Raw genomic sequence first — 21,123 nt, 5'->3', positions numbered from 1 at the left:
AGACAAGTATTCAACATGCTCCTGAGAAAAAAATGTACATTCCACAGACCCTGCAAAGATAATACGTTTGAAAAACATTTTTTTCCATCAGTTCAGATCAGTTCAGTCGCTCAGTCGTGTCCGACTCTTTGCAACTCCATGAATCGCAGCACGCCAGGACTCCCTGTCCATCACCACTTCCAGAGTTCACTCAAACTCACGTCCATCGAGTCGGTGATGCCATCCAGCCATCTCATCCTCTGTCGTCCCCTTTTCCCCATGCCCCCAATCCCTCCCAGCATCAGGGTCTTTTCCAATGAGTCAACTCTTTGCATGAGGTGGCCAGAGTACTGGAGTTTTAGCTTTAGCATCAGTCCTTCCAAAGAACACCCAGGACTGATCTCCTTTATAATGGACTGGTTGGATCTCCTTGCAGCCCCAGGAACTCAAGCGTCTTCTCCAACACCACAGTTCAAAAGCATCAATTCTTTGGCGCTCAGCTTTCTTCACAGTCCAACTCTTGCATCCATACATGACCACTGGATTTCATCACCCACTCTCTAAACCTGCTCTGCCTCTTCCCGTTTTAAATCTACCCTAGGTAATGGCTCTACCATTCATAAAGTTCCCAAGATGAAGTATGGAAGTCATTCGGTATCTTCTTTATCTACAGCTTCCATTTATGTCTTCTCATACTATTCAAGAGATTCAAGATACCAAGTCCTGACAATCAGACCTTTCTACGTTATTTTTTAAAAATAATTTTTATTTAGTTATTTGTTTTTGCCTGCATTAGGTCTTCATTGCTGCACACAGGCTTTCTTTTCGCTGCGACGTACGGGCTTCTCATTGCTGTGGCTTCTCTTGTTGCAGAGCACAGGCTCCAGGGCACTCAGGCGTCAGTGGCTGCTGTGCACAGGCTCAGCAGTTGTGCACACAGGCTCAGTTGCCCTGCAGCACACAGGATCTTCTCAGATCAAACCTGTGTCCCTTGCGTCGGCAGGCGGATTCTTCACCACTGAGCCGCCAGGGAAGTCCTAGATCTATGTCATTTCAGACCATCGTGATCTCTTATTGGGTCAGTTAAACTACTCTCTCAGAGGGTTTCTTACCTCCATCCTGCACACAACCTTCAGAATGATTTCTGAAAACTTAGGATTCGTTTATTATACCTCCGCTCTCAGGACAAATTCCAAACTCCTTGGCTTCAAGGCCGTCCTAAGGCAGGGCTCTACCTAAAACCCCAGGCTCATTAATAAACTACTTATAATTCTTGCGGTTGCTCAAGCTTCCAGGCTTTTGCACATGCTATTCCGTCTGCCTGAGCTGTCCTTTCCTAACTAGCATCTGAAAGAGTGTTCAAGTTTGAGGAGAATTTCTACAAACTACAAGCTTTGCCCCCTCCGTCAAGTCTTATCTGATGCACCCAAACAAAGCTATTTACTTCTTAGCTGTATTATAAAACACATATTATTTTATAATTTTTTAGTTTGCATATCATTTCTATCTTTAGAATGTGAGCTCTTTGAGAACTGGGATCTTATGCCTACAAAATACCTGGAATTTCTATTTCCTGGCACACAGACAGCACTCAAAAGCCATCTGTTGAATAAAACAGATATCCTGATTAACAACAACAAAAAAGAATTATTTTAACCTCTTATATTTTGGTGTTATATGTTATATATAATGATATATGCTTTTCACCATTCACTACAAAGTATACTATCTAAAATAGGATTTCTAAACCTTGGTATTAACACAATTCTCAGGCAGTTCTTGGTTGTAGGGAGCTGACTTGTGCATTTGTAGGATGTTTATCAGCAACCCTGGTCTCTGTCCACTAGATGCCAGCAGCCTCCCTGTAACCTCTCACCCAACTGTGACAACCAAAAAAAAAACCTCTCCTGACACTACTAAACATCCTGGATGGGGGAGAGGGAGGAGCTAGCTGTGGCAGGTGCAAAAGTCACCCTTAGTTAAGAAATACTAGTTTAAAACATGAAATTATTTGAAATAAAGAGTTGGCATTGGCGGCTAATTCTTATTTTAAAATTTTGTTTGATTTACTATCTCAATAACATTTTTAGGATACACCAAGAGGAAAAAAATAGTCCTTAAAACACATGGTTTAGAAAATTGTAGTTAATAAAAAAGAAAATCTTTCAATGCAGAAGTTTTTGTTATTAAGAACAAATGACGTGAATATAAATTCAATGAATTTAATTCCTTTCTAAGTAGGAAAGCATTCTGTATTTATATGCCAGAAAAGAGAAAGACAATTTTCCAATTTCCATTTCTAGTAACCAATAAAAAGGATGGACATATTTGCAATTCCCAAGAAGCACTATTAACTAGCTGGAGATATGCATCTGTGATCACTATGGGCACATACTAGGTACACAATAAATATCTGCTGAGGGAATTAACTTTGGCCATCTTTGTACAAGACTCCTACTGTATTGCAGAGGATAAAGAGAAGTTTGCCTGTCTACTCTAACACAAGCTCCTTACACATGGCGACTATACCTTGTTTTTGTCTTTCTGGTACATATTTAATGGGTACTAATTAATTATTTGTTGAATAAAGTAATTACTTAGAATTATATGACTAAACTTAAGAATTTCCCCCTCTTTTTAACAGTCAAGTCTCCCTTGATGATCTCTGATTTGGAGGCAATTAAATCAATTGCTACAGTTGTTCATTTCACTCATTTATAAATAATAACCAATCTTTTGATATACTGTGGCCAAAGAGAATCCATACTAAGCAACTATACTCCAATGAAAGTTAAAAAAAAAAAAAGAATCCATACTAATTCTGTGGTTTAAGTTATAGTGTAACTGACTGGTAAGAAAAAAAAGGCAAACAATAATCTGATTGCCTATTCATACTAACTCTACACTAACCAATTAGATAACAATAATCAAAAGGCTTGTTAGTATTCACATATTTTATCTGAATGGATCACATACTCTCTCATGATTTTCACCAATGATCACTGAAAGCACCAATCCGTATGGCTCACCTTAAAATGTGAACATGGCCCAAACGGCAGGTCATAAAGCACTCTGAGTTTATACAAGATACAGTACACTGAAGAAGAACTCAAGTAGGAGAGCTATAAACCGGACACAAAAGAAAAATAAGAAACCAGCCATTTTACTACAGTGTTAGGGAAAACAAAGTAATATTGATACAACAGTTTGATAAGAGTAATACAAGAAATAATATGGAATTCCATGTAAAATACTAGCACCAACTGAGAACAAGCAGTCAGCCCTCAACTTACAGGTTATTCTCATTTCTAAACTTTTGTGTAGAATTTAGACTGTATGTGGAAAGAATAAAATGACATGCAAAGCATGGGCATGGCACATGCCGCTGTGCACAGCACAAATAGGTATTATAAATATGTTGAAACAAAACACAGAGCTTCAGTCTGATTCGCCTATTCAGACTCAAATGCCCAAGCTGAACATCAGGGACAGTGGAGTAAAGTGAACGGTGGACTATGGACCAGAGGTGGTGGTAGGACCAGATTCAGAAGAGGGAGAGGAAGAGGAAGAACATCTGAGCAGGTATCATCTTCCCTTCCCTTCACCATCTGTCATGATTTGAGCCCAGCGGATGATCTGGCTGGGCTGAGATGAAACTTTCATGTAAAGCTGAAGTTAGTGTCAGAGGGAGGAAGATTCCTACCCACCCCATACAATGTACACATTTTTGAGTTTTCCAAAATAATGATAGTAAAGGAGGAAATAAACTTGTTCATCAGAAACGGCAGGGAAGGAAAGTTGATGGATTCATGCTCTGCTGAAAAATAAGACCTCAGATGGGAGCTCTCACCAGATGGTTTTCGTTTCCTCCACAGAGCATCAGGTTAGGAAAGAGGAAGAAAAAGAGACTTAAGAAAAGAAAAGCATGAATAATCACTTGGAGAGTATGAATAAGAGAGACAAATAAATGAATAAGATGAATTACTTAGAGATGAATACAAAGAACTGATTTCACAGCAATTCTAGTGCAGTTCAGTTCAGTCGCTCAGTCGTGTCCGACTCTTTGCAACCCCATGAATCGCAGCATGCCAGGCCTCCCTGTCCATCACCATCTCCCAGAGTTAACTCAGACTCATGTCCATCAAGTCGGTGATGCCATCCAGCCATCTCATCCTCTGTTGTCCCCTTTTCCTCCTGACCCCAATCCCTCCCAGCATCAGAGTCTTTTCCAATGAGTCAGCTCTTCGCATGAGGTGGCCAAAGTACTGCAGCTTCAGCTTTAGCATCATTCCTTCCAAAAAACACCCAGGGCTGATCTCCTTTAGGATGGACTGGTTGGATCTCCTTGCAGTCCAAGGGACTCTCAAGAGTCTTCTCCAACATCACAGTTCAAAAGCATCAATTCTTCAGCGCTCAGCCTTCTTCACAGTCCAACTCTCACAGCCATACGTGACCACAGGAAAAAGCATAACCTTGACTAGACAGACCTTTGTTGGCAAACTAATGTCTCTGCTTTTCAATATGCTATCTAGATTGGTCATAACTTTTCTTCCAAGGAGTAAGTGTCTTTTAATTTCATGGCTGCAGTCACCATCTGCAGTGATTTTGGAGCCCCCAAAAATAAAGTCAGCCACTGTTTCCACTGTTTCCCCATCTATTTCCCATGAAGTGATGGAACCAGATGCCATGATCTTCATTTTCTGAATGCTGAGCTTTAAGCCAACTTTTTCACTCTCCTCTTTTACTTTCATCAAGAGGCTTTTTAGTTCCTCTTCACTTTCTGCCATAAAGGTGGTGTCATCTGCATATCTGAGGTTATTGATATTTCTCCAAGCTAAACAGTTTGCCTGCTGGTGGCAACTCACATGGATACAGAGTTGAGCAAAGGATAATGTGTTAAGAGAATGAGAAATTATTCAGTGGCAGTAGAGATGAAGAGGGACATTCAGTCTATTATTCTTTCAAAAAACATGAATCATTGCTATGTGAGATCCTATATTAGGGCTTGGATATTCAGAGATAAATAGAGCATGATTCTGTCCCCAGGAAAGTCCTGCACCACTGCAGCAAGATGATAAACAAAGCACCAAAGAAGTTTAACACTGAATCCTAATGGTATCTGGCACCTCTGATTTTTAAAGGCAATTGTTAAATTGTTTTATTCTCTAGCATCACATATTTATATTTATGTCTGTATATGCTATGGCTCGAAATAATGAAATGCACATTTATACATCTATCAATCAATTGATGTACTTTTATATTCATCTGAAATCTGTCTTTTAAAGCTCCCTGTAATATGGCAGTATCTCTACATAATCAATCTAATTTTCAGCTATTTCTTCCGAGCTTTCTATTCTAGTCAGACATATTTGACAGACGTATTCCACAAACTTAAGTGTCCAAGGAAACAACTCCTCTTTCTTGTCCAAAAGAAACAAAGAATGGAGGAATTATCATTTGCCTGATAAATGCATTTCTTACGTTACTACAGGAACTAAGAGCTTTTCCTTATACTGATTTCAACTATTTGTAAAGGTAATAAAAGTTCACATGAATGGATGTTTAAGTGCTAAAAAGTACCTTCAAACGTTGTCATGGAAACTTAAAATTCTGAAAAGGATTTATATTATCTTTTCCTTCTGGTAAGAAAAAATGTTATTTGACCTTGCATTTTAAAATAAGTTTTAAAATTATCATTAAAAAAGTTACTACCTCAAACAGGATTCTCTCTTTCATAAACTTTTAAATTATGGTAAAATACATATAACAAAAATTTTATCATCTTAACCATTTCTAAGTGCAGATTTCAGTAGCACTAATGTATATGTACATTAATGTACATTCACTATGTACATACACTAAGTTTTCATTAAGTACATTATTGTGCAATCATTAGCATCATCCATCTTCAGATCTCATCTTGCAAAACTGAAACTCTTCATGTAGAAATCAGTAACTTCCCATTTCTCTCTCCCCACAGCTCCCAGCAACTACCAGTCCACCTTCTGCCTTTGACCACTCTAAGTATCTCATTTAATAAGGGGACTCATACAGTATTTGTCCTTTTGTAACTGGCTTATTTCATTTAACCTAATATCTTCAAGGTCCATACATACTGTAGCATATGTCAGAATTCCCTTTCTTTTTAAAAAAATTCTGATGAAAACATTAACATAAAATGTACCATAGTAAGCATTTTTTAAAAAGTGTATGTTAGTGTTAACTGTATGTACACTGTTGTACAACAGAGCTCTAGAATTTTTTCATCTTGAAAAACTGAAACTCTATACCCATCCAACATCATCTCCCTATTTTCCATCCCCCTCAGCTCTTGCAACCACCATTTTACCTTTAAAGAGTCTGACTTTCATTTATTTATTTATAACTTTATTTATTTATTTATGGCTATGTTGGGCTTCCCTGGTGGCTCAGGGGTAAAGAATCCGCCTGCCAACGCAGGAGACATGGGTTTGATCCCTGGGTTGGGAAGATCCCCTGGAAAAGGAAGTGGCAACCCACTCCAGTATTCTTCTCTGGAGAATCCCATGGACAGAGGAGCCTGGCGGGCTCCAGTCCATGGGGTCACAAACAGTTAGACACGACTTAGCAACGAAACAACAACGTACCCATCCCACATCATCTCCCCATTTCCCATCCCCCTCAGCTCTTGCAACCACCATTTACCTTTAAAGAGTCTGACTATTTTATTTATTGATCTATAGCTTTATTTATTCATTTGTGGCTGTGCTGGGCATTCGCTGCTGCGCAGGCCTTTCTCTAGTTGCAGTGGGTGGGCTTCTTTTTGTGGAGCATGGGCTCTAGGGCACACGTGCTTCAGTAGTGGCTGCACGTGAGCTCAGTAGTTGTAGTTCCCGGGCTCTAGAGCACATGTTCAGTAGTTGTGGCGCATAGGCTAAGTTGCTCTCCAGCATGTGGGATCCCCTGAGATCAGGGATTGAACCAGTCTCCTGCATTGGCAAGTGAACTCTTCACCACTGAGCCACCAGGGAAGCCCCTGACTATTTTAGGTACTTCATGTAAGTGTAATTGTGCAGCATTTGTCTTTCTGTGACTGCCTTACTTCACCTGGCATAATATCCTCAAGCTTCCTACATATTATAGTATATGGCAGGATTTCCTTATTTTTTAAGGCTGACTAGTATTCCCCTGTATGTATATATCACATTTTCTTTATCCATTCATCTGTCAATGGAAATTTAGGTTGCTTCTACCTCGTGGCAGTGTAACAAGACTGTGTAAATATCTCTTCAATATCCTGCTATCAATTCTTCTAAAAGTGGAACTTTGGGGTCAGATCTATTTTTCTCCAAGACAATTTTTTAAGAGTAGTTTCAGGTTCTCAGCAAAACTGAGAAGAAGGTACAGAGATTTCCCATAAACCTCACACCCCCACATAATGCCTAGCCTCCACCATTATCAACATTCTCCCACCAGAATGCTATGTTTGATACAACTGATAAACCTACTGACAGATCATAACCACCCCAAAGTCCATAGTTTACATTAGAGTTCATCTTTGTGCTTTACATTCTGTTGTTGTTGTTCAGTTGCCCATTCATATCCGACTCTTTGCATCCTCATGGACTACAGCGCGCCAGGCCTTTCTATCCCTCACCATCTCCCAAAGTTTGTCCAAGTTCATGTTCATTGCGTTGGTGATGCCATCCAGACATCTCATCCTTTGACGCCCTCTTCTCCTTCTGCCCTCAATCCTTCCCAGTATCAGGGACTTTTCCAATGAGTCAGTTCGCATCATATGACCAAAATATAGGAGTTTCAATTTCAGCTCATTAGTCCTTCCAACAAGTATTCAGGGTTGATTTCCCTTAAGATTGACTGGCTTGATCTCCTTGCTGTTCAAGGGACCCTCAGGAGTCTTCTCTAGCACCACAGTTCGAAGGCATCAATTCTTCAGCATTCTGCCTTCTTTATGGTTCAGTTCTCACAACCGTACGTGACCACTGGGAAGACCATAGCCTTGACTATAAGAACCTTTGTCAGCAGAGTAATGTCTCTGCTTTGCAACACACTGTCTAGGTTTGTCATAACTTTCCTGCCAAGAAGGAAACGTCTTCTGATTTCATGGCTGCAGTCACCATCCAGTGATTTTAGAGCTCAAGTAGAGGAAATCTGTCACTGCTTCCACATTTCCCCCCTCTATTTGCCATGAAGTAACAGGTCCAGATGCCATGATTTTAGTTTTTTTAATATTTAATTCTAAGCTAGCTCTTTCATTCTCCTCCTTCACCCTCATCAAGAAGCTCTTTAGTTCCTCTTCACTTTCTGCCATTAGAGTGGTATCATCAGCATATCTGAAGTTGTTGCTATTTCTCCTGTCTATCTTGATTCCAGCTTGTAACTCATTCAGCCCAGCATTTCTCATGATGTGCTCAGCATATTAAACAAACCGGGTGACGGCAGAGAGCCCTGTTGTACTCCTTTCTCAGTCTTGAATGAATCAGTTGTTCCAAACAAGGCTCTATCTGTTGCTTCTTGACCCCCATACAGGCTTTTTTCAGGAGACAGGTAAGATGGTCTCGTATTCCATTTCTTTAAGAGCTTTCCAGTTTATTATAATCCACACAGTCAAAGGCTTTGGCATAGTCGATGAAACAGAGGTAAATGGTTTTTTTTTGGAATTCCCTTGCTTTCTCTATGATCCAGTGAATGTTGGCAATTTGATCTCTGGTTCCTCTTCTTTTTCTAAATCAAGATTGGACATCGGGAAGTTCTTGGTTCGCATAATGCTGAAGCCTAGCATGAGCGATTTTAAGCATTCCCTTACTAGCATGGGAGATGAGTGCAACTGTCTGATGGTTAGCACATTCTTTAGTACTACCCTTCTTGGGAACTGGGATGAGGATTGACCTTTTCCAGTCCTGTGGCCATTTCTGGGTCTTCCAGATTTGCTGACATTGAATGCAACACCGTGATGGCGTTATCCTTTAGGGTTCTGAATAATTATACTGGAATTCTGTAGCATCCACTAGCTTTATTAACAGCAGTGCTTCCTAAGCCCCATTTGACTTTGTGCTACAGAATGTCTGGCTGGCTCTGGGTGGCTGACCACACCATTGTAATCATCCCATCCATCTGGATCTTTTTTACACAGTTCTTCTGTGTATTCTTGCCATCTCTTCTTGATCTTTTCTGTGTCTACTAGGTCTCTACCATTTATGTACTTTATTGTTCCCATTTGTGGGCAAAATGTTCCCTTGATATTTCCAATTTTCCTGAAGAAATCTCTAGTCTTTCCCCTTTTGTTGTTTTCTTGAAGTTTTATACACTGTTCATTGAAGAAAGCCTTCATATCTCTCTGTGCTGTTCTTTGGAAATCTGCATTTAGTTGGCTATGCCTTTCCCTTTCTCCCTTGCTTTTCACTTCTCATCTTTCTTTAGCTATTTGTAAAACCTCCTCAGATAATCATTTTGCCTTCCTGCTTTTCTTTTTCTTTGGGAGGGTTTTGTTCACTGCCTCCTGCACAGTATTACAGACCTCTGTCCATAGTTCTTCAAGCACACTGTTTGCGAGTTATAATCTCTTGAATCTATTTGTTACCTCCACTGCATATTCACAGGGGATCTGATTTAAGTTGTACCTGGCTGGCCTAGTGGTTTCCCTCACTTTCTTTAGTTTAAGCCTGAATTTTGCTATGAGAAGCTGATGATCTGAGCCATAGACAGCTCCAGGTCTTGTTCAGCTTCTCCATCTTCAATTACAAAAAATGTAATCAATTTGATTTCAGTACTGGCCATTTGGTGATGTCCATGTGTAAAGTCGTTTCTTGTGTTTTTGAAAAAGGGTATTTGCTATGACCAATGCATTCCCTTGGCAGAATTCAGTTAGCCTTTGCCCTACTTCATTTTGTTCTCCAAGGCCAAACTTGCCTGTAACTCAAGGTATCTCTTGACTTTCTACTTTAGCATTCTAATCCTCAGTGATGAATAGAACATCTTTTTGTTGGTGTTTTGTTGGTGTTAGTTCTAGGAGGTCCTATAGGTCTCCATAGAACTGATCAATTTCAGCTACTCTAACATTGGTGGTAGGGGCATAGGCTTGGATTAATGTGATATTGAATGGCTTGCTTTGGAAATGAACTGAGATCATTCTGTCATTTTTGAGGCTGCACCAAAGTACTGCATTTCAGACTATTTTGTTGATTATGAGGGCTACTATATTTCTTTTCACCAATCCAAAAAACAATAAAGATTCCTTTAAGAAATTCAGAAATTTCAACTTATGGATACTTTTAACATTAAAGTGCTCAGGCCCCTACAAAAAAGGCTCCCCCTCGATTATAATTTTATAGTTTCCTATTTATGTTTTTAAATTATCTTCTTCATCCTCTACTCCTGTGCTTTTTGATGTTGACATTGTTACTTTTTTAAATGCCTAATCTGCTAACTTATTTTGCAAACAGTTGCCTCAAAAGCCTAAGGGTGCCTTTATCACTAGGCACCAATCAAAGAGGTCTGTTTTCTCAAATAATGTTTATTCATTAACACTCCTGAACAACAACTTTGTGCAAGATACTATGGGTAATACAAAGCTGCAAAACTCACTGGAAGGGGCTTGTTAACGAGACCTATTAAGGTCATACTCAGTATCACATTCACTTACAAGGACAGGGGTCTGGAAACAAAGGATGAAAACTGGGCATCATGGAGCATTTTCCCCCAGTGGATCATCACAGCAGGCAACGCAGCCACCAAGGAACTAGCTCTCTTCTGGCCTTCCTGATGATATGTCAGGTTCAAGGACCAACACTCACATCCAGTAAGTAGGTCCAAGAGAACATGTTAGAAAATAGTTCAATACTAGACCATAGTTTTGAATGCCAGGGTAAGACCCATAGACTTTGATTGTATCTTTTTACCACTGATTTCTGAATAAGAGATTAATAAGGAAGATTAACACAGCAGCAGTATGTAAATTCAGTACAAGTTAGAGTTTGGAGACAGGAAAAGTATTACATTCATTGGTAGAATAATAACAGTGATGATGATGTAACAGCAGTAGCCAATCCTTTTTTTTTTTTTTAACAAGTTATATTTGCCCAACACTGTTCTAATCATTTTTCATGTATTAACTCCTCATAACAATTCTACGAGGTACTTCAGGTACAAATACACCTGTTTCATAGATGGGGAAATTGAGGCATGGAGAGATTGAGTAACTTGCCCAGGGTCTCACAGATATTAAGTAGCAGGACCAACATCTGAACCCAGGCAATCTGGTTCCAGAGTCTATACAATTAACCACTCAATCATACTACCTTTCAGAGTACACTATACATGCCTACATTGTCTGATATTATAGGAAAGCCCTTAAGGAATAACTTATCCTTCCCTGAAACCTGATAATGATAGAGCTGACAGTCCTGGTATTAGACTCAGCAAATCAACACATGTATGAGAGAATGAGATCTTAAAAGAGTAGTTGGTAACTGTTTATTCAGTGCTCACCAAGTATCCAGTACTCTTCATGCATCATCTCATTTAATCCTCATACCAAACTAAGAGAGGGGCATTATTTGAAACCTACAGTGTCTCAGATGAGTAAGTCTAGGCTCAGACAGGCTATACCTTCTGTCCCTCATTACAGAGCCAGTCAGTGACAGAAGCAGAATTAGAATCCAGATCCAAATCAGTCCCATGCTCTTCGTACTATCTGATGCTGACAGACAGGAATACCACTGGTGTGGGAGCCTCCATCCTGCTCCCTCAGAAGGCTAGCACCTCCATCTGAAACACTCTAAACTCTAGAACCAGGCTGATGTATAGTTATGTTCCCGGGCTATTTCTCCAACCAGCCAGAAGTGATAGCAGGTGGATGCCTGAGTCAGCTCTTGTTCAAGGCGAGAACTACCCTGTGATTTGGGCAGGACAAAGGCAACTCTCCAGATTCACGCACACAAAATACAAACATGAAACCTCATGGAAAAATACAAGCTTGAGGGACTATCACTATGCAGCCTTCCTTGAAGAGAGGTTTTAAAAAAAACATTCTCTGAAAAGAAGTGCTGTGAGTCATATGGAGCTGAGGATAGCACCTGAAGATTAGCAACCTAGGAGAAGAAAGCTGGAGTTCAGGAAATTGAATATGCTTATTTTCTCAGGGAATTCCCAAATATTTAAGCTCAAGGTTTCTCATAACTTATTTCTTTGAAAAATGATTAAGACATAATGCCTAATTAAAAAAACAAAACACAAAATTATATATACAATTAACACACTGAAAAATGGTGGAAGTTTTTTGACTTCATTATTTTTTTCTGAACTTCTCAAATTTCCTATGATAGATACATATTATATCCAGGGATAAAAATAAACTAACTTTGAACCTATACTTAAGGAGGGGCAGAAAAAAACACCAAATTTCCCATACAGTAGTCTAATATTTCCCAAATACTCAAACAGGCTACATCAAAATCACCTGAAACATTTGTAAAAAATACAAATTTTCAGGACCCAAAGACCTACTCAGTCAGAATTTCCCTGGGCGGCGCCCAGGAATCTGGTGTTTCAACAAGCTCCCTAAGTGACTATAATAATTTACATCAAGGAAGTCCAAAAGTATCTTCACTTTTCTTTTTCTTTCTAAGATTCTATGATGATTTATTTAATGCTAGGACAAATTTATATTGAAAGGCAAACACATAATATTTAACAGTGACTGTACTATAGACTTGGAAAGCCTAATGTCTCACCATTTATCTCTGCAAACTTCTGAACATCACTTATGGTTTTCAGTTCTTGTCTTGGACATGCTGCTACACACAGTGCTACAGACTTGATCTTCCGGTTTATCAAGTCCAGATTGCATGGATCCAAAAAGAATACATACCTAAAGCATGAAGAAAAATGTTGAGATATTATTTCACAAAACATAGTCTGGCTCACTGCATATTTGAATAAACCTAAGAGCAAGGAACATCTCATTGCATTCTACTTAACAAATTTAATCATACATGAACAAACATTTCACAAATCTAGTCATATACTGATTTTTAAAAAAGTAACTGCTTATAAATATACTCAACAGTAGGGATGGAGGAACTACAGAACTCATTTTTAATGATTTTTTTAACATTTAAAATTTTGTAATGTGTATTTTGTAATCAGAAATTATCTATTTTAGGTTTTTTTTTTTTTTAATAACTAGCTTTAGTTTTCTTTTTTGACAAATTGTACCCCCCCAAATTACTGCTATATAACATGAATTATACTTTATACATAAACTTTAGTGAATACACAATCATATATAAAGCATATCATTATAAAAATGAACAAACATATATAAGGGTAGCCAAAATGACTGAGTAAGAAGACCCTGAGCTTATCTCCTCATGTGGGCACACCAAAATGACAAGTATTTACAGAGCAACTATTGATGAGAATGGCCTGAAGATTAGCAGAAAAGATTTTCCACAACTCAAGATATAAACAAGGAATCACAGTGAGATGAACAGAGGGGCGGAGACACGGTGCAGGCAAGATCCACATCCCTGGGTAGGCAACCCACAAATGGCAGGATAATCACAACGGCAGAAGTTCTGCTCAAGGAGAGAAGGATCCAAGCCCCATAATGGGCCCTCAGTCCAGGGACTCTGCACAAGGAAAACAAGCCTCCGGAATATCTAGCACTGAAGATGAGCAGGGTTTGCACACAGGGAAGTCAGAGGACTGTAGCAAACAGAGACTCCACTCTTAAAGGACACACACAAAACCTCTCAAAACCCAATATAAATGCTGCCTACAAAGGAGCACTTCAGATCTAAAGACAGATACAGACTGAAAGTGAGGGAAAGGAAAGAGGGATTCCATGCAAATGGAAACGAAAAGAAAACTGGAGTAGCAATACTTAGAACAGACAAAATAGACTTTAAAACAAAGACTGTACGAAGAAACAAAGAAGCATGTTACACAACGATCAGGGATTGATCCAAGAGGCAGATATAACAATTGTAAATATACATGTACCCAACATGTATTTTGGGGGGAAAAATGGAAACAGTGACAGACGATTTTCTTGGGCTTCAAAATCATTGTGCACAGTGACTGCAGCCATGAAATTAAAAGACACGTGCTCCTTGGAAGAAAAGCTATGACAAACCTAGACAGTATATTAAAAAGCAGAGACATTACTTTGCTGACAAAGGTTTGTAGCATCAAAGCGATGATTTTTCCAGTAGTCATGTATGGATGTGAGAGTTGGACCATAAAGAAGGTTGAGCATTGAAGAATTTATGCTTTTGAACTGTGGTGCTAGAGAAGACTCTCGAGAGTCCCTTGGATTGCAAGGAGATCCAACCAGTCCATCCTAAAGGAAATCAACTTTGAATATTCCTTGGAAGGATTGATGCTAAAGCTGAAGTTCCAATACTTTGGCCACCTGATGCGAAGAGCCAACTCACTGGAAAAGACCCTGATACTGGGAAAGACTGAAGGCAGGAAGAGAGGTCATGAAAGAGGATGAGATGGTTGGATGGCATCACTGATTCAACGGATATGAGTCTGAGCAAACTCAGGGAGATAGTAAAGGACAGGGAAGCCTGGCATGCTGCAGTCCATATGGGGTCACCAAGAAGCAGACACGACTGAGCAACTTTACAAGGTACCCAACACTTAAACACATGAAGCAAACATTGGTAGACAGAGAGAGAAATTGACCGTAACACAATAATAGTAGGGGACTTTAACACCCTACTTACATCAATAGACCAAAGTCAATAAGGAAACACTGGCCTTAAATGACACATTCAATCAGAACTTAACTAATATATAGAAACCATTCTATCCAAAAGCAGCAGAATACACATTATTTTTGAGTGCACATAATGAAACAAAGTCTCAGATGGGCCACATGCTAACCCACAAGGCAAATTTCAGTAAATTTAGGAAGACTGAAATCATATCAAGCACCTTTTCTGACCACAAAAGTATGAAACCAGTAATCAACTACAAAAAAAACCCCTGCAAAACTCATAAACATGTGGCGGGTAGACAACATGCTACGAAACAGGCAATGAAGACATGGTACAGGCCAGATCCACACCTCTTGGTAGGCAGCCCACAAATGGGTTGAAATCAAAGAGGAAATATAAACACGCCTGGAGACAAATGAGAACAGAAATACAACAATTCAAAATCCATGGCATGCAGCAAGAGTAGCTCTAGGAGGAAAGTTTATAGTGATTCCAGTTTGCCTCAGGAAATTTTAAAAATTTCAAATAAGAAGCCCAACCATACACCTACAGGAACTGGGAAAAGAAGAACAAACAAAACCCAAAGTTAATAAAAGGAAAGAAAGAATAAAGACCAGAGCAAAAATAAAATGAAAGTGATAAAAAAATGATAGAAATGATCAATGAAAAAAATTGTGGGTTCTTTGAAAAGACAAACAAAACTGATAAGCTTTTAAGCCAGACTCATCAGGAAAAAAGAGAAGGCCCAAATAAATAATGTCAGAAATGAGAGAAAGTTACAACCAATACCACAGAAATACCAAGGGTCACAACAGATTACTATGAACAATCATATGCCAATAAATGCAATCTAGAAAATAAATAAATTTCTAGAAACATAAATCTCACAAGACTGAATCAGGAAGAAACAGAAAATAAGAATATACTGATTACCAATAATGAAATTGAATAAGTAATCAAAAAACTCCCAACAAACCAAAGTCCAGGACCAGAGAGCTTCACAGGTGAATCCTACCAAACACTTAAAGAATTAACACCTAGTCTTCTCAAGTTAAACCAAAAAATTGAAAAGGAAGGAATGCTTCCAAAGTCATTCTATGAGGCCAGCATCATTCTGATAACAAAGCTAGACAAAGACATCACAAAAAAGGAAAATTACAAGCCAGTAACACTGATGAACATAGATGCAAAAATTCTTAACAGAATATCAGCAAACTGAATTCAATACATTTAAAAGATCATTTTAAATTTAAAATGATCAAATGGCACTTATCCTGGGGATGCAAGGATGATTTAACATCTCTAAATCAATCAATGTGATAGACCACATTAACAAATTGAAAAATAAAAACCACATGGTCATCTCAATAGATGTGGAAAAAAACTTTGGGCAAAATTCACCACCAATTTGTGATAAAAACTGTCAATAAAGTGGGTATAGAGGGAACATACCTCAAATATAATAAAGGCCATACAGGACAAGCTCATAGCTAACATCATACTCAATGGTGAAAAGCTGAAAGCATTACCTCTAAAATCAGGAACAAGACAAGGGTGCCCACTCTTGTAACTTTATTCAACATAGTACTGAAGTCCTACTACAGAAATCAGACAAGAAAAAGGAATCCAAACTGGAAAGGAAGAAGTAAAACTATCATTGTTAGCATATGACTTAAAACTATGTATAGTAAATCCTAAAGATGTCACCGAAAGCTATGGGAACTCATCAATGAGTTCAGTAACATTACAGGATAACAAAATTAATAAACAAAAATCTGCTGTGTTTCTATATACTAACAACAAGCTATCAGAATGAGAAATTAAGAAAACAAGCCATTTACAATTGCATTAAAAAAAAAAAAAAGCACTAGAAATAAATCTAACCCAAGGAAGCAAGAGAGCTACATTAGAAAACTCTAAGACAGTGAGGAAAGAAACTGAACATGATGTAAACAAATGGATACATACATCACACCCAGGTAATGCTGTTGGTTTAAAAAAAAAAAAAATCCACCTGCCAATGCAGGAGACACAAGAGATGCTGGTTCAATCCCTGGGTCAGGTAGATCTCCTGAGGAGGAGGAAATGGCAACCCACGCTGGTATTCTTGCCTGGAAAGTTCTATGGACAGAGAAGCCTGGTGGGCTACAGTCCATGGGGTCACAAAGAGTCAGACACAACTGAGTGTGCATACACATGCACTCATGGACTGGAAGAACAACTACTGTTAAAATTACCGTATTCCCCAACACAATCTACAGATTCAATGCACTTTTCATAGAATTACAACAAATAATTCTAAAATTTGTACGGAAACAACAAAGCCACAAATAGCCAAAACAATCTGACAAAGAAGAACAAAGCTGGAGGTGTCACACTCTCTCATCTCAAAGTGTACTACAAAGCTAAGGTAATCAAAATTGTGTGGTACAAAAACAGAAAAACAGAACAATGCAACAGAATAGAGCTAGAAATAAACCCATGCACTCATGATCAATTAATCTATGACAAAGAAGACAAGAATATACAATGGGGAAAAGACAGTCTTTTCCATAAGTCATGTTAGGAAAACTGGACAGCCACAGGCAAAAAAAAAATCAAACAACTACTTCCTCACACCATATAAAAATTAATCTCATAATGGATTAAAGACTTGAATGTAAAATCTGAAACCATAAAATTACTAAAAGAAAAGATAGGCAATATGCTCTTAGACATTCATCTTAGCAATTTCTTGGATCTGTCTCCTCAAGCAAGGGAAACAAAAGCAAAAATAAACTAATGGTACTACATGAAACTTAAAAGCTTTTGCAAAGCAAAGGACCTATCAATGAAATGAAAAGTCCAGTTATTGAATGGGAGAAGATATTTGCAAATGATATGTCCAATAAGGGGTTAATATCCAAAATATACAACGAACTCATATAACTCAACATCAGAAAAACAAACAACTCAATTAAAACATGGGCAGAGGAGCAGAACAGACATTTTCTCAAGAAGAAATACAGGTGGGCAGTATGAACATCAAAAGATGCTCAACATCACTAATCATCAGTGAAACAAAAATCAAAACCATAATAAGATATCACCTCACACCTGTCAGAATGGATATTATTAGAAATACAACAAGTAACAAGTATTGGCAGGGATGTGAAGAAAAGGTAACTCTCAAGTTTTATTACTGCGAATATAAATTGGCACAGCCACAATGGGAAACAGTACTGAGGTTCTTCAGAAAAACTAAAAATAGAACTACTGTGTGTGCACAGTAGTTTCTGACTTTTCTCGATCCCATGGACTGTAGCCCATTGGGCTCCTCTGTCCATGGAATTTTCCAGGCAAGAATACTGGAACAGATTGCCACTTCCCACTCTAAGCAATCTTCCTGATCCAGGGATTGAGTCCGTGTCTCGTGCATTGGCAGGTGGATTCTGTGCCACCTGTACAATCCAGCAATTTCACTTCTGGATATTTTTCCCAAAGAACACTAAAACACTAATTCAAAAAGATATTGCTGTTCAGTTGCTAGTCAGTCAGTTCAGTCGCTCAGTCATGTCCAACTCTTTGTGACCCCACGAATCACAGCACGCCAGGCCTCCCTGTTCATCACCATTTCCCGGAGTTCACTCAAGCTCATGTCCATCGAGTCGGTGATGCCATCCAGCCATCTCATCCTCCGTCATTCCCTTCTCCTCCTGCCCCCAATCCCTCCCAGCGTCAGGGTCTTTTCCAATGAGTCAACTCTTCGCATGAGGTGGCCAAAGTATTGGACTTTCAGCTTCAACGTCAGTCCCTCCAAGGAACACCCAGGATTGATCTCCTCTAGAATGGACTGGTTGGATCTCCTTGCAGTCCATGATACTTTCAAGAGTCGTCTCCAACACCACAGTTCAAAAGTGTCAATTCTTTGGCACTCAGCTTTCTTCACAGTCCAACTCTCACATCCATACATGACCACTGGAAAAACCATAGCCTTGACTAGACGGACCTTTGTTGGCAAAGTAATATCTCTGCTTTTTAATATGCTATCTAGGTTGGTCATAACTTTCCTTCCAAGGAGTAAGTGTCTCTTAATTTCACGGCTGCAATTGTGTCCAATTCTTTATAATAGTACCATTCATGTAGTACCATTTGTTTATTTTACACATCCCATGGACTGTAGCAAGTCAGGCTTTCCTGTCCTTTACTATCTCTTGAAGTTTGCTCAAACTCATGTCCATTTGGTCAGTGATGCTATCTAACCATCTTATCCTCTGCTGCCCTGTTCTCTTTTTGCCTTCAATCTTTCCCAGCAACAGGCTCATATCCAGTGAGTCAGCTCTTCGGATTAAGTGACCAAAGAATTGGAGAAGTGAAAAATATATATACCCCTATGTTTATTACAGCATTATTCACAATAACCAAGATACAGAAGCAACCTAAGTGTTCATCAAGAGAAAAATGGACAAAGAAGATGTGCATGTATGTATAATGGAATATTACTCAGCCATAAGAAGAATGAAATCTTGCCAGTTGTGACAACATGGAGAGACCTAGAGACTATTACACTAAGTGAAATAAGTCAGACAGAGAAAACTATCATATGATTTCACTTACAGGTAGAACAGAAAAAATGAAACAACTGAACAAACATAGCAAAACAGAAACAGACTTACAGATACAGGGAACAAACAGGTGCTTTCCAGAGGGGCTTGGGGAGGCAGGGGATGAGTGAAATAGGTGAGGGAGATTAAAAGGTATGCTCAACTTCCAGTTATTAAAAAAAAATGAATCATAGGAATGAAATGTACAGCATGGAGATCAGAATTAATATTGTAATATCTTGTATGGTGATAGATGGTAACTACTTATCATGGTGTATATCTTGTAATGTATGAAATAACAAATCACTATGCTGTATACCTGGAACTGACATCGTGTAGTAGGTGAATTATCCTTCAATTTAAAAGAGAAAAAGAAAAAAAGAGAGAAAGAATTGCCTGTAGGTCTAGTAGTTAGGACCCCACATTTTCACTGCCAAGGGCCCATGTTCAATCCCTGGTCTGGGAACTAAGATCCCACAAGCCAAGCGGCAATGTCAAAAAATAAAAGTGGGGAGGGGGAATAACACCTTAGTGTTTTAGCCGCATTTTTGATGAGTCTAAACATTGTTTCATACATTGTTCACTTGTGGTTTCAAAATATTTTATACCTTTTGTGTTTTTAAAATGGAGGTGTTCTATTAACCACTAAATGATACAAAAAAACTCTGTATATTAAGAGTATTAAATTTTTGTTAAGGCTGATACAAGTATTTCCAATGATTTGCCAATTGTCATTTTGAAAGTTTTCTATCTTTGTCATCAAATCTTTTTTACCTGTGTGATTAGTTCACCACTTTATGCTCCCTATTACTTCCCATTACTTATGCTTCCCAAAAGCAGCTCCTCATCCCATTGTATCAAATGTTTCACAGATACATTTTGGTGTATGGAAAAGAGGGAAAAGACATTACTTTAATTTTCTAAGTAATTAATTAACTGCCCTAGGGCTGTTTTTAAAATATTATTTCCTGTTCATAGGATACTGTCACCCTTCCACCCTTGAGGATACAGGTTTATGGCCTCTGTTTTGTTTCTTTGTTTCATCTGAATGTTAGTAAAAAAGTTGAAAAAAAGATAGATAAACTTGAGCTAAAGAATATATAATTGCAAAAATGTATTATTAAATTTAATAAAGTTGAATGCAGAGTAGAGGAAAATACACCAATAGTTCAACTACAGTCATCTCTGGGTGTTACGATAAAGTGATTTTAACTTTTTTCTTTTACTTTTTAGAATTCTCATTTTCTAGAATGAACGCACATTACTTTTGAGTTGAGATAACTATAATAAATGTTGTTTACTAAAAAGGTCCATTTCATATAAACAAAGTAACTCCCAAATCCTAAATTATCTTTTGTGTTTCCTGTACATTTATATTTTAGGAAAGAGAAAATTAATTAGAAATTACACTAAAACATTTTTTTTACCCAAAAAGAAAGTAACAGCCAAACCCTCTTAACTGAGATAAGCAAAGAATAATATTATTGATCCAGGAAGAGACTACAAGTAGGGATATTTTCTCCCAAGATAAGAGTTAAAGAACCTCCAGCCTTGGGTTCTACTCTACTGGGTCCATGGAAAGTTTTATAAGATAATGTACCTTCCAACAACCTTTCCCATACTGTTAACCTCTGTTGTTTACAAAATATGATTCAAATCAGGAAATACAACCAAATACAAGAATTAGAGAAAAACTGAAAAGTAATAGTCAACATATGTGTTCAAATGGATAATGTAAAGGGATATAAAAAAAAATTAAACAGAAAAAAACAGTTGGGCATAGACTAGGAAGGCCATTGTGGGTAGAGTAACCACTGAATACTTCAGTG

At 38.3% G+C, this 21,123-nt stretch overlaps 1 protein-coding gene across 3 annotated transcripts in view; it reads right to left on the bottom strand.

Annotated features, from left to right (window-relative positions):
- Window positions 1-21,123, bottom strand: part of SLC44A1 (solute carrier family 44 member 1) — a 218,240-nt gene that overhangs the window by 102,765 nt on the left and 94,352 nt on the right. For all 3 annotated transcript variants that reach the window (XM_052644681.1, XM_052644682.1, XM_052644680.1), the window contains exon 4: window positions 12,714-12,850. In XM_052644681.1, coding sequence (XP_052500641.1) covers window positions 12,714-12,850 — 137 coding nt within the window. The remainder of the gene's footprint in view (window positions 1-12,713; window positions 12,851-21,123) is intronic.

The sequence above is a fragment of the Budorcas taxicolor genome, chromosome 8 (assembly GCF_023091745.1).
Source record: "Budorcas taxicolor isolate Tak-1 chromosome 8, Takin1.1, whole genome shotgun sequence".
NCBI lineage: Eukaryota > Metazoa > Chordata > Mammalia > Artiodactyla > Bovidae > Budorcas > Budorcas taxicolor.
Note: the sequence above shows the minus strand (reverse complement) of the source record. Positions and strands in the feature narration are given on the sequence as shown.